General features: G+C 37.2%; 2 protein-coding genes across 4 annotated transcripts; one reads left to right on the top strand and one right to left on the bottom strand.

Moving 5' to 3' along the window:
* Nucleotides 1-397: 397 nt before the first annotated feature.
* Nucleotides 398-4687, bottom strand: LOC103144014 (PRA1 family protein 3). Its single transcript, XM_007560771.2, has 3 exons — nucleotides 4412-4687; nucleotides 3749-3966; nucleotides 398-2464 (listed from the first exon to the last, which is right to left on the bottom strand). The coding sequence occupies exons 1-3, from the start codon at nucleotides 4591-4593 to the stop codon at nucleotides 2292-2294; spliced, it is 573 nt and encodes a 190-aa protein (XP_007560833.1). The 5' UTR covers nucleotides 4594-4687; the 3' UTR covers nucleotides 398-2291.
* A 597-nt stretch (nucleotides 4688-5284) lies between these two features.
* LOC103144012 (NEDD8-activating enzyme E1 catalytic subunit) lies at nucleotides 5285-11701 on the top strand. 3 transcript variants are annotated; one of them, XM_007560767.2, is made up of 18 exons: nucleotides 5285-5385; nucleotides 5479-5517; nucleotides 7221-7344; nucleotides 7427-7507; nucleotides 7617-7699; nucleotides 7954-8034; nucleotides 8138-8181; nucleotides 8277-8341; nucleotides 8460-8615; nucleotides 9089-9191; nucleotides 9288-9398; nucleotides 9512-9565; nucleotides 10533-10569; nucleotides 10649-10730; nucleotides 10832-10932; nucleotides 11022-11085; nucleotides 11161-11215; nucleotides 11306-11701. In XM_007560767.2, the coding sequence occupies exons 1-18, from the start codon at nucleotides 5366-5368 to the stop codon at nucleotides 11392-11394; spliced, it is 1389 nt and encodes a 462-aa protein (XP_007560829.1). In that variant the 5' UTR covers nucleotides 5285-5365; the 3' UTR covers nucleotides 11395-11701. The 3 variants fall into 3 exon arrangements, with proteins under 3 accessions (XP_007560829.1, XP_007560832.1, XP_007560831.1); XM_007560770.2 differs by having other exon boundaries at nucleotides 5325-5385; nucleotides 5479-5541; XM_007560769.2 differs by having other exon boundaries at nucleotides 5326-5385; nucleotides 5479-5573.
* The last annotated feature ends 217 nt before the right edge of the window (nucleotides 11702-11918 follow it).

Below are 11918 nucleotides of genomic sequence, written 5' to 3'. Positions count from 1 at the left end.
CTTAAAACTCTAAATAAAAATGCAATGTTAAAATAAACAAAGTACAGTTTATTAATTTGCACTTTTAAAATGTTCTAATTTCTTAAAAATAAAAATTGTTCACTGAAAGAATAATTTGTGTCTAATTAATTTTGTGTGCAAAGAGCCTTTCCAACATGATTAAAAAATGCAATTCATTAGTGATGTAAAAAAAACAAATTCATCTAGTTGCTAAATGCATTATTTACTTAAAGACCACTCTAAATAAATAATGTAATCTTTATTTTCTCAATAGATTTATCTAGTTTTAGATTTTAACTTTCCGATAATTACTCTAGATATAAAAAACATAATCATATTTGTCTGTAAAAACACACTCACACTAAACACCAAATTTCTTTCAAACAAGAAGTAAATCTTTAAATGATTATATGTTTATTTTAATAATGATTTGCTTTCATATACAGAAAATGTAAGAACCAAAAACTAAATCTTTTTAAATAGCTTCATATCCACACCATAAATGTGCAAATGAAGTTAAACTTACAGAGGACAAATGTGTCTCTTTTTTTTCAGATGCCAAGAATTTTCATGAACATTTTTTTTTAAATAAGGAAATATAGTCATCTAGAAATGTTACATAGTGTCTAGTAGCATCTATAACACATCCAAATCTTTCCTATGTTCCATCTGTAGACATAACATGCATTAGCCTTCAGTCAGTGTGCATTCACAAACAGCAAAACAATAAATGTTAGTTGTCAGCATAAGCAGTATATGACAGATACGTACTACAGGTGCAGGCTTAATTTGATCAAAAAGTAAAAACAGAACAAGATATCTGCCGTCATATATTCAGTCAGATGTTGCTGCCATTTGAAGATTTGGGCATGCTTTTATTTTAACAAAATTGCACTGGAATAAACAGGCTTGAACACACTGACTTTATATTAATACATTAAAGATGCACTCGCCATTCGATTTTGGTATTGCATAGCTGCTGTTAGAGGGTATATACTCAGTTTAGGCGATTTGGCCAGGAACTGTATGCAAATAATAATAATAATAATGATAATAATAATAATAATAATAAGTCAACACACCTGTAATTTTTTTCAGGCAACAAAAGCTAATTTTCCAAATCAACAAACTGGTCTCAGATCAGTATATTTAAGCTCTTACATCCATCCGGCAGATGATTTGGGTTTGGCTTCATGCAGTGGCTCTCAAAAGTGCACACACTCCCCTTAAATCCAGAGCTTTGCGATTTAGAAGATTGCTCTATGATGAAGCATTTTAAAATCTTGACTTTAAAAGTTTAAATCAGATTAAACACATGAACATTCGTAAGATTGGATGTGAATTGTGGACCATATATTCTCCAACTAGGCTATAGGACATTTTAGGTGGATCTGGAGCTTAAATGATTCTGTTTTCCTCCCCTCCTCTTTAGACAAGACGTGTGAAAATACAGATTTTTGTCACATACGAAAACACAGAATTTGTTGACTTTTAAATGGCTTCTCTGAGCAATTTCCTTTTACAAGTTTGGTGATATTTACAAATACATATCGATGTCTGTAACGTCACTCTTTTCCTATATGTTTCTCTTGATGGCTGTCTCCACAGCACCTCAGTATATGCTACAAAGGGATTTCTATTGCTGTTGTCCTAAATTATACATCTGGTAAATAATGTCACATGTAACATTTTTAGAATGCAAACATTTGTTTAGTTTTTTTTCTTTTTAGTTGAACTTTGCAGGATATTTGTTGCATAAAATCTGGAAAATGTTCCAATGTTAAAATCATTTCTAATAATGTTATCAAGCAAAAACCTGGCTTTATCAAAGTGTCCACGTTCGAGGGCCTCTGTAATTGTCTTGATATGGGTTTATAAATTCAGATTAAACTTGCTTATTCTGAGGTAGCAAACAGAGATAAAAGATTTTTACAACAAATTTTAGCATCTTTACTTATTTTGATGAGCTCTTTCACATAACTCAGCTAAAATAAATAGTCATATACAATGAAGTACATATCAGTACTGGACAATGAGTAGATTTTGGAGATGTCTGCACTTAGGACTATCAAACCTTGGGTAGGGCACAATGACAACTTCCTGCTAACACAACATTCCAGTTTATATTGTGACGGCTAACAACAACACATAAAATCTAAAACTAAAAATAATAAAATGTGGAAATGCAAGTATCAGTAATTTTACATGTGCAAGAAAAAATATTGAAATATTGTAACCACTTTATACCCTTCTGTTCGCTTGCTGTCTTTGATACTCGGCTGGCGCGAGCATTACTGCAGTTTATTCTCAATAAAATCCTGGATCTTGTTAATCTTCTCCTCCTGCTGGTCGAGGAGATCCATGATCACGCCCATCGGGGTCTTCTTCAGCCCGACGTCTTCGATCTTGTTCTCCAGCCTGTTCTTCATGTTGCGCTGCCTCAGAGATGCATGGATCAGGATCACTGAAGCAGAAACAAGGAGCGAGGCATTTTTATGGAAGGAAAAAATGTATATGTTTTAGTAAAACACGGGTAAATAGTTTGTGGTGAGGAAAAAAAAAGGACAAAAAAACACAACAACAACCATTTGTGGTATTCACAGCAGCAGCTAAGCATGAAGCCATATGATTTGATTTCCATGACAGGCAGATGCTGAATGCATGACATCAGCCAGTAAATGTGGTTCAGTCCAAACCAACAAGCCCTAGCAACCTGTCAACACAGGCAGTGGGTGGATCTCCTGGGATGTAATCAAACAGCTTCGTATTTTTACCACAGCGACAGAGTTGCAACATTTGCTCTAATGATGAACTCCCTGTGCTGACGGTCACTAAATGCTAGGGCATGGAGAGAAAGTTCACCTTGTTGAGCTTTCTTTCTGTCACTGCTTTTATACCTAGTCATGACAGTAGATTATGTACCGTGGGCTAAAAAAAAAAACATGAAGAAAATGAGAAAAAAAAAATAAATAAAAGGCAAGACTTGGCAAGGGCCAGTCATCCCTCCCATCACTCAGCAAGGTAAAGCTGCTTTAAAAACCACTTGGCAAGGTACAAGCAGCACATCTGTTAAGTAGCTGACTGCAGGCACCATCCATGCAGGTAGTCTGTCTAATAAAACAGCTCATATCAGCTTATTGTACCAGCAGCATTCCTCAGTGAGGAGCAGAAGATCAGAGATGGTATTGTTCTTTGCAATAAGAACTTTAAAAGTACTGCCAAATTTAGAAGTTGCTTGCTCAATATAATTCATTTTTTCTGAAATCAAAGTAAAAACAAAACAAAACAAAACAATGGACAAATGCTACAGATAGTATTATTATAGTTTCAATAATCTAAAGGTTAAATTATATAAATATGGCGCTTCTCTTTGAAGTAAACGGAACTGTATGACGTTACACATCTATTAAAAAAATTGTTTACATACTGTGAATTACAGCATTGCATTAATAAGAGTAAAAGGTGGTCTTCCTTTAATCCAAACAATGAGATTGTCTGGGGTTTTCTTTCATCTTGCCACCGTATTTCCAAGCATTAAATTTTGTCTTTTGTATAAGGGAGAGCAAAGTATAGTAGCCTTCTCTCAGCCAGCTGAGTGGCAGTGTGCAGCAACATGTGGGTGAAGCAGAGCATATTTTAACAATATCACGTTAAAGCATGGAGCAGCCTTGCCAAACCCTAAAGACAATTTTTTTCCTCCCCTTTCTGATTTTGAAAGTTAAAGATCACATGACACTGTGGTACTCACACAGCAAAGGAAACGTGATTCCAAAGATGAAGACCAGGACACCTCCAAACAGCGACAGCACAAAGTAACTTGTGGCCATAACGCCAATCACAAACAGAGTGGGATTCTTCCTCTTGAAGTTCTTGATTGTGGGCTTGTTTTCCCCGGCCCACACGGAACCAGCGAAGACCAGAGACACCACGGCACCACCCAGAAACATGCCAAAGGGATTCAGGAACCTGGACATGGAAACATGCAGAGCAACACATTTTAATAAGCCAGGGTGTAGACTTTCCTTTGTTGATTTTTGCAAACACCACAATTGTGCCCAAGGCAACAATTTTATGTTCATGGTATGGCTGTAAACCCCAGAATAGTGTAGAAACTTCATAATTTCCAATATATGTTTGACCAAATCAAACTATTAAGAAAAAAGCCATATAAAATCAATACTAACCAACTATTTCACTAGCAATCTGTGGTGGGTAGTTAACCAAATAAAGCATTAGTACACGACAGTAAAAACAAATCCCTAATGATCACTGTTACTGAATGTTTTCATATATTTATGTTTCCTTACAATACAATACAGCAAAAGCAGGAGTCCACATACTCCGGATGGGCGTGTGTGGGAAAAGTGTAACAGATGCTAGCTTTTAGCTTTGGACCGCAACTAGGACTTACCCCACAATGAGGAAAACCACCAAAGCGACAACAAAATAATTCGTCTGGTAGTACATCAAATTGCTGATCACTTTGTTGTTCCACTTGGTTAAATCCCTGAACTCTGGTTTGGAGAACCGGTCCGCTCCGGGGAAGAAGTCATCCCATGGTCTGAGAGGAGCAAGCTCCATTTTGGCTGCCATGTCTGTAGCTCAGCGTGCGGTTTAGAAAAAAAAGAAAAACCAAAACAAACCCAGATTGCGTTATGTGTTTGACAGGTCAGCTGATCTCCGCTGTCTGCGCAGAGGAGTGACGTCAAGAAAATCTCGCGAGATTACGCGGCTTGATTTATTAGATGGCATAGATGGTTTCAAACTATTTAAAAGTGCAGTATGCGTTAAAACTACAGTCAAGTAAAAAATAATTGACATCTACTGTAATCAAGAAACTTGGACAACTAAGGAAACGCTAAAATTACGGAAATATGTATATTGTTTTTAATGCATAAACTTCATTACATTTCCTATGTGCCAGAGAAGAAAATAAACACCAGAAAAAGTGTGTTTAATTTATTTTGTACATTTTATAAGGTTGTCACATTGGAACATCATATCGTCACTTTGCTATAATAAATGGCTAAGAATTTATTTATAATAATAATAATAATAATAATAATTTAATGATCAAAAGATAATGGCATAAATAAATAAATAAATGCTGATACTTTTTTCCACAGCACTGATAGCAATGAGCAACGGTACTTCATAAGCTGGACTGGACCACTACCTGTATTTCAGTCCAGTTTTTGTCAGTGGCGTGGTGCATTGAAAGTGAAGTACAAAAAAGCAACAGCGCCCTCTGGTGTACATGATAGTCACATAGTTCTGTGTTAACGCGGGAGCTGCGGTTCGCTGCGCAGCTTTGACTCCCCTGAATATAGTGCAGCCTGAATCGAGGACATGGGACCGTGAAAGTATGGCGGATGCCGAGGAGCCGTAAGTCTCAATGAACGTCAAATGTCATTTTTACCGTCAATATAACCCTTAGTTTCTCTTAAAACGAGCCTGATTTACTGTTTTTTTTTCCAGGGAGAAGAAAAGAAGGCGATTAGAGGACCTGACTGAGAAGTTAGTGACGAATGCTAAATAAAGGTCTCTGACTGGCGGCAGGTTTGCGTTGCACTGTAAGCAGCGACTGCTGGGCCAGCAGACATAAAAAATAAACATGTTGGCAACGAGCAGAGGGTCACTTAATATCCTTGTTAGCTGGTTGAGATCCTTTACTTTTGGGGGGAGCAGGACTGTGGGTTATAACACAGAAAGAGGAAGACCTGTCATTTTCTACAAATGACAAATTAGCAAAGCTCGCGATACTTGTTAGCTACAAACAGGTCATGACTGTGCACTGTTGAAGACAACATACAGTAACATTATAGAACATTGAGTCAAACTTATTACCCCAGGAGAACTACGTGTTCAAGTTTAAATAGCAGTTACAGTATTCCAATAAGACAGCTATCCATTAAAGCTATTAAAAAGAACTATAGTTATTTACAAACTTTACTACTTCATTACTGTTGTATCTTTTGCACTGGACCAGCGTCCATATGTCTCAGACTTGGTGAGCTTGCAGGAATGTCTGCCCATGCATGCTCTGCAGTGGTGGTAATCTTTTTCCTTAGTTTACACTTCTTTAGATGATGCTCCTAGTTCTTCCTAGACTTTGTTGATCTCCCACAGCAATTTAACCCCTCTCATTGAAGTTGATTTTCTTGCAATCCTGCTAGCTGCATAATTTTGGTTTGTATGGCCCATTTGATGCAGAGTGATGAGTTCATCCTTGAGATAACTGTGGTCAATCAAAGCAACATGATGTTAGGCACCACTCTGTTTTAAAGCAGCCATTCTGCTACTGAACCTCCATCAGAATGACACTAACATCATCCACCATCTCCTGAACCAAGTTTGAGTAAATTGAAGTGATGTTTGCAGATTTTCTTTGTTGTTTTTGATTAAATACAATTTACGATCACTTTACAATAAATTGTATATTTCTGATCAGTTCTCATCGCCACCTAAAATCAAGGTAAACTACAACCAATAAGAAATAAAGAGACAAAATTGTTAAAAACAAAATGAAACGGGCAGCAAGATTTCTCTGTTTCTAAGCTTTTGGGAGAAACTTTAGTATTGAAAGTATTTTTTAAGGATTTACATTTAAGTGTGGTACATCTTAGTGTTTTTTATTTATTTATTACTGCACAGCAGATCTCAATTCCAAGTTATCTTCCATCAAATTTTTGTATTTTCAAAAAAGGATGTTAAGGAAGGACTGCACAGTTGAATGCATTATTGCTTTGTAACAGTAAGATCTGGAGGTCAAAATGTTGTATTTAGAATTCAGGTCAACTCCTACAAGGTATGATTGAAATAAAACCAAGTTTTTGAAAATATTTTCTGTCATTTGTAATTTTTTTTAAGAAAAGAAAAGGAGAAAGAAAACAACTGATTAAAATTGCAAACTGGATTGGGTAAGAAAAGAATCTGAGCTTTTAGTTTTAGGCCATGTTGCCCAGCCCTACCCACAATTCTGTGTTGCATCACTTTTACATGACCAAACAAATGCCATGGGGCGAACCCACTCACCCCTCCTCAAGCACACAAACTAGATGGTGGCTGATGATTAAAACGTAACTAACATCAGCCGATACAGATGTTAATGCCGATGTGTCATGCATCTCTTTTCAAAAATGTAAAATGCAATAATTTGAACTATAGTACATGTTCAGTGTTTCTTTTTCCTTTTTGTTTCTGGTGTGTTTCGCATCCAGAATGGCTGTTGATAGTGGACACATGGATAGCGGCTGCGACTGGGATGGTCGCTGGAATCATGTGAAGAAGTTTTTGGAAAGGCCGGGTCCTTTCACCCATCCTGACTTTGAGCCAAGCACCGAGGTGACCGCCTTGAATATGTGAATAGAGTCCATCACTGTTCAGATGTAGTTTGGTTTAAATACGGCTGTTTTTGTCGAATCAGTCTCTGCAGTTTTTATTGGAGACCTGCAAGATTCTGGTAATCGGTGCAGGAGGACTGGGATGTGAACTCCTTAAGAATCTGGTAAGGAAATGGTTTTAATCGTTCCTATAGTGGCATATCAAATCCATTCTGTCTGGGCTATTTGAGGTGCATTATTATATCAATGTTGTATTTTTTTTTTTCTATTTAGGCCCTGTCTGGGTTCCGCCTTATTCATGTGGTTGACATGGATACCATTGATGTGTCAAATCTTAACAGGCAGTTTCTTTTCAGGTTAGTTTTACCTCTGTAATTTAAAAAAAAAAAGTCATTTTTTAACAAGAGCCAAGATGGTTCGTGAGAAGGGTTCAATCAAAGTAAATTAACTTAACACTATGGGAAAATTTCCAGACTTTCTCATGAATCAGTATTTAAAAATAGTATTTATTCCATCCATCAAATCTCGATGCTCCATCATCTCCTATACATAAAGCCTGGTATGTACATCTTGCCACATCTTTCATAAATAACATTAATTCTTTGTGTAGGCCCAAAGACGTTGGAAGACCAAAGGCGGATGTGGCTGCTGATTTTATCAACAGTCGTATCTCAGGATGTAAAGTTGTCCCGTATCCTTCACTCTTCATCCTGCTTAAACAAGTCATGTGTAGCTAACATTGTGTTATACGACTGCATGGTTCCCCGGCTTCTTTCCTGAGTGATAGCATTCAGTCACTTTAAAAAGATCCAAGACTTTGATGATTCTTTCTATAGGCGTAAGTGCATTTCTGCCTCTAAACCTCAGCAGAGTTAATCGGTTATTTGAATGACTTGAGGGGTCAAACTCATCCCAAGCTGTTTATCTTTGCAGAGTTTCACATCATTGTCTGCGGACTTGACTCCATTATCGCTAGACGCTGGATAAATGGAATGCTGGTACAATTTAAATGAAAGAAAAAAAAAATATATATATATATATATTTTTCCTCTTGTCTATTATGACCTGCTGTTTATGTGGAGAGGCTTAGCTAACCTAATTGATTGATCTCTGTAGATATCTCTCCTGAGCTATGAAGATGGAGTCCTTGATCCCAGCTCCATCATCCCCCTCATCGACGGGGGGACGGAGGGCTTTAAAGGAAACGCTCGTGTCATCCTGCCGGGCATGACTGCGTGTATTGATTGCACGCTGGAGCTGTACCCACCACAGGTAGCAACCCCATTTTTTCTAGGTTCACTTTCTAAACCTCGGAAATCCATTGATCTCTGATAAGTTTTCAGCCTGGTGTGGGCATGAATCCCAGCTTAACTGTTTTGGTGTAAGGTTTTTACTGCATCTGACCGAAAAAGTCAAACTTCCAGCAGGACAAATTATGAATCATCTATGTACAGAAGCAGCGCCTGTTCCACTTTTCTTGACAGCTTTTATTTAGCATAACCTTCAGCCTCAACGAAACTGTGTAAAGTAAATCGGTCTGCTAGAGCAAGCTTTGTGAAAATAAAGAATGTTTAAAGAATTAATGGTTTTGAGATAGAAACTATAGAGGAGCTAAAAAAAAATCACAAGAGGATAAGTAAAAAAATAACAATATGGAACATGAAAGTATTTTAGAAAACAAAACAAAATGTGAGACTCAAAGTCCTCATGGAAAATTCTTCTCTTTCAATTGTTTCAATCCACAGATAAATTTCCCCATGTGTACCATCGCAACAATGCCGCGGCTACCAGAACACTGCGTGGAATACGCCAGAATCTTACAGTGGTCCAAAGAAAGGCCTTTTGGAGGTTTGCATCAATCTAAATGTATATAATGTGGGAAAGAAAAAGAAAAATCGCTGAGTTTGTATAAACGTGTATAACTTCTGCCTTCTTCTCAACTAGACACGAGTTTAGACGGTGACAATCCAGAACACATCCAGTGGGTGTTTGAGAAATCCCAAGAAAGAGCGGCAGAGTTTAACATCACGGGAGTGACGTACAGACTCACGCAAGGTGAGACTGTGAATTATAAAACTTTTAATTCATGCAGCGCTAATTTGTCACACCACTTCTTATTTTTGACAGAACTGATAGAATTAACCTCAGAGTCGGCTTTTGTGTTGCAGGAGTTGTGAAGAGGATTATTCCCGCTGTGGCATCAACTAATGCTGTTATTGCTGGTATGAAACTTGGGTTTTTAAAGTGGCTATGTTTCTTCACTGGAGCTTTTGGCATCATCGGTCAATTTGCTTTGCCTTTTATGAAAAACATATTCTGAAGCAGAGGATGCAGGAACAGTTTCAACATAAGAGCTTGTTCTTTTTTTTTTCACAATTTGATTTTTGTTTTCAATTTTAGCGTTTTAAGTTTCAAATGCAGTAGACTCACCTCTGTTGGCATAGAAACAGAGGAACTGTCTTTCTTCTTGTGGCAGCATTTTTTCTTCTTGAACGAGTGTTATTAGTCACAATACCAGTTTTCCAGTCTTCAGGGGCCCGTGTGTCTCAAAGCTCAGTCTTGTCCTGCTGTTAAATTACAAAGTGACTCATGTATAAATGCTGTACACCCAAAAAAATGTGCAGCACAATATTTTACAACTCAGCATGTATAAAAATGAATGTTGCGTGAAAGTGTGTGGCAATTCATGCGAGCTGAATATGCGGCAGCAGAACAGCCTTTTTTTAGGCGACAATAACAAACTACAAAGCACCAAAACTCCCCTAAATAAGCTGAATTTTGATTCCTTTCAGTGATATTTAACTCAAGGAGCATCAAACCCAAAGTTTCCTGTGTGATTTTAATCTTTTATTGTTTAAATCTAAATGATGAAACTGAACCACATCTAGCCTCATGCAATTAGAAAATTATGGGAAAACCTGAGTTGGATGTAAACAGGATGTTGTATAGATGTTTCATGGAGGATATGACTTAATATTCTAACATACAACCTTAGCAATGAATTATGGTTTACTTTTTCTTAAATGGTTACTTTAAACATTTTAGTCCGAGTCGTTTCTGCTGTTTGTACTAAACTAGTTCGTTTTACCTAATGATTTTAAGAGTTTAAGTAGTTAGAATGCAATATTAAAACTATTAAATTCAGAAAATCATTAACATTTTTATACATTTTACTTCTGCTCTTCACAGCTGCCTGTGCAACCGAGGTCTTTAAAATCGCTACGAGGTTTGTTAGAGAAACAGATTTTCTTCAAGGTTTTATTCCTTGATGTGAGCATCAATTACAGTCAGATTTGTCTTTTCAGTGCATATATTCCCTTGAATAACTACATGGTTTTTAATGACGTGGATGGACTATACACCTACACCTTTGAAGCTGAGAGAAAGGTTTGTGTTTTTTTTTTTTTTCTTTAACTAACCATAGACTGCGCTCGCAGTTTTCATACAGAGAACAATGACCGGTGTTCCAAATCATCTTTCTTTGACAGGAAAATTGCACAGCATGCAGCCAGGTACCTCAAGATCTCCAGTTCCCTCCTTCTGCCAAATTACAGGAAGTTTTAGAGTACCTGACAGAGACGGCCTCCTTGTGAGTTCTCGGAACAAAAACACGACAACATGAGAAATGTACAAATTTGATCTATGATCACTTTAAGATGGTGTAATTTTTCTGTCCAGACAAATGAAATCACCGGCCATCACCACAACCCTGGAAGGAAAGAACAAGACTTTGTATCTGCAGGTAATTATCTAACATTTAAACTGCTGCACAATCCGTTTACCTTGAGCTAAAACACATTTTCTAATCTTATTGCAGTCTGTTAAGTCCATCGAGGAGCGCACAAGGCCAAACCTCTGCAAAACTTTAAAAGGTACACAAGAGATGTCTTTTTTCTTTATTTATTTTTTATTTTTGGCCTTAAAACTGCAGATGCATCATATTTTATTTCCCTCCAATGCAGAGCTGGGCTTGTCAGACGGACAGGAAATAGCTGTTGCCGACGTCACCACTCCACAGACGGTTCTATTCAAGATTAATTTCACCGCTTGAGTCAAAAGCTAACATACTAAACCGCACTGACGCATCTGAATGCGAACTGGATGTAGGATCGCTCCGTTTCTCTTGCTGTTGCAGTTGCACATTTGACATCAGGATGTAAATACGGCGCAGAAGGTCTCACTTGTGAGGCATCATGTCAATTGTGTTATCTGAAGATGGAATCAAATAATATTGTTTTTGTAACATGGTTTACTTCTTTATTTGTCCAGTGCAGATTCATATTATATCCAGTTTCTTCTTATTTGAGAGTAATTATGTATGTAAACTCCAACCCAATAAAGTTTATCATTAGAAATGTTGTTTTTTTTCACGTCCACAGCGTACTCTCTGAATTGTCTTGGGTTCTGGGATCAATGCAAATGTGAAAGACCAATTTGTTCCTGGATGTTGCTTTAATATTTCAACATAATGCTTTTTCCTCATGGTGCAATCTATCTTATGAGGCACACCAGTTCCTCCTGCAACAAAATTGCCCCATAGCATGTTCCTGCCACCTATACACTTCAAATAAAATG

The sequence above is a fragment of the Poecilia formosa genome, unplaced genomic scaffold (assembly GCF_000485575.1).
Source record: "Poecilia formosa unplaced genomic scaffold, Poecilia_formosa-5.1.2 Scaffold120, whole genome shotgun sequence".
Taxonomy (NCBI): Eukaryota; Metazoa; Chordata; class Actinopteri; order Cyprinodontiformes; family Poeciliidae; genus Poecilia; species Poecilia formosa.
The sequence above is the reverse complement of the archived record's forward strand: the minus strand, read 5'-3'. Positions and strand labels throughout refer to the sequence as shown.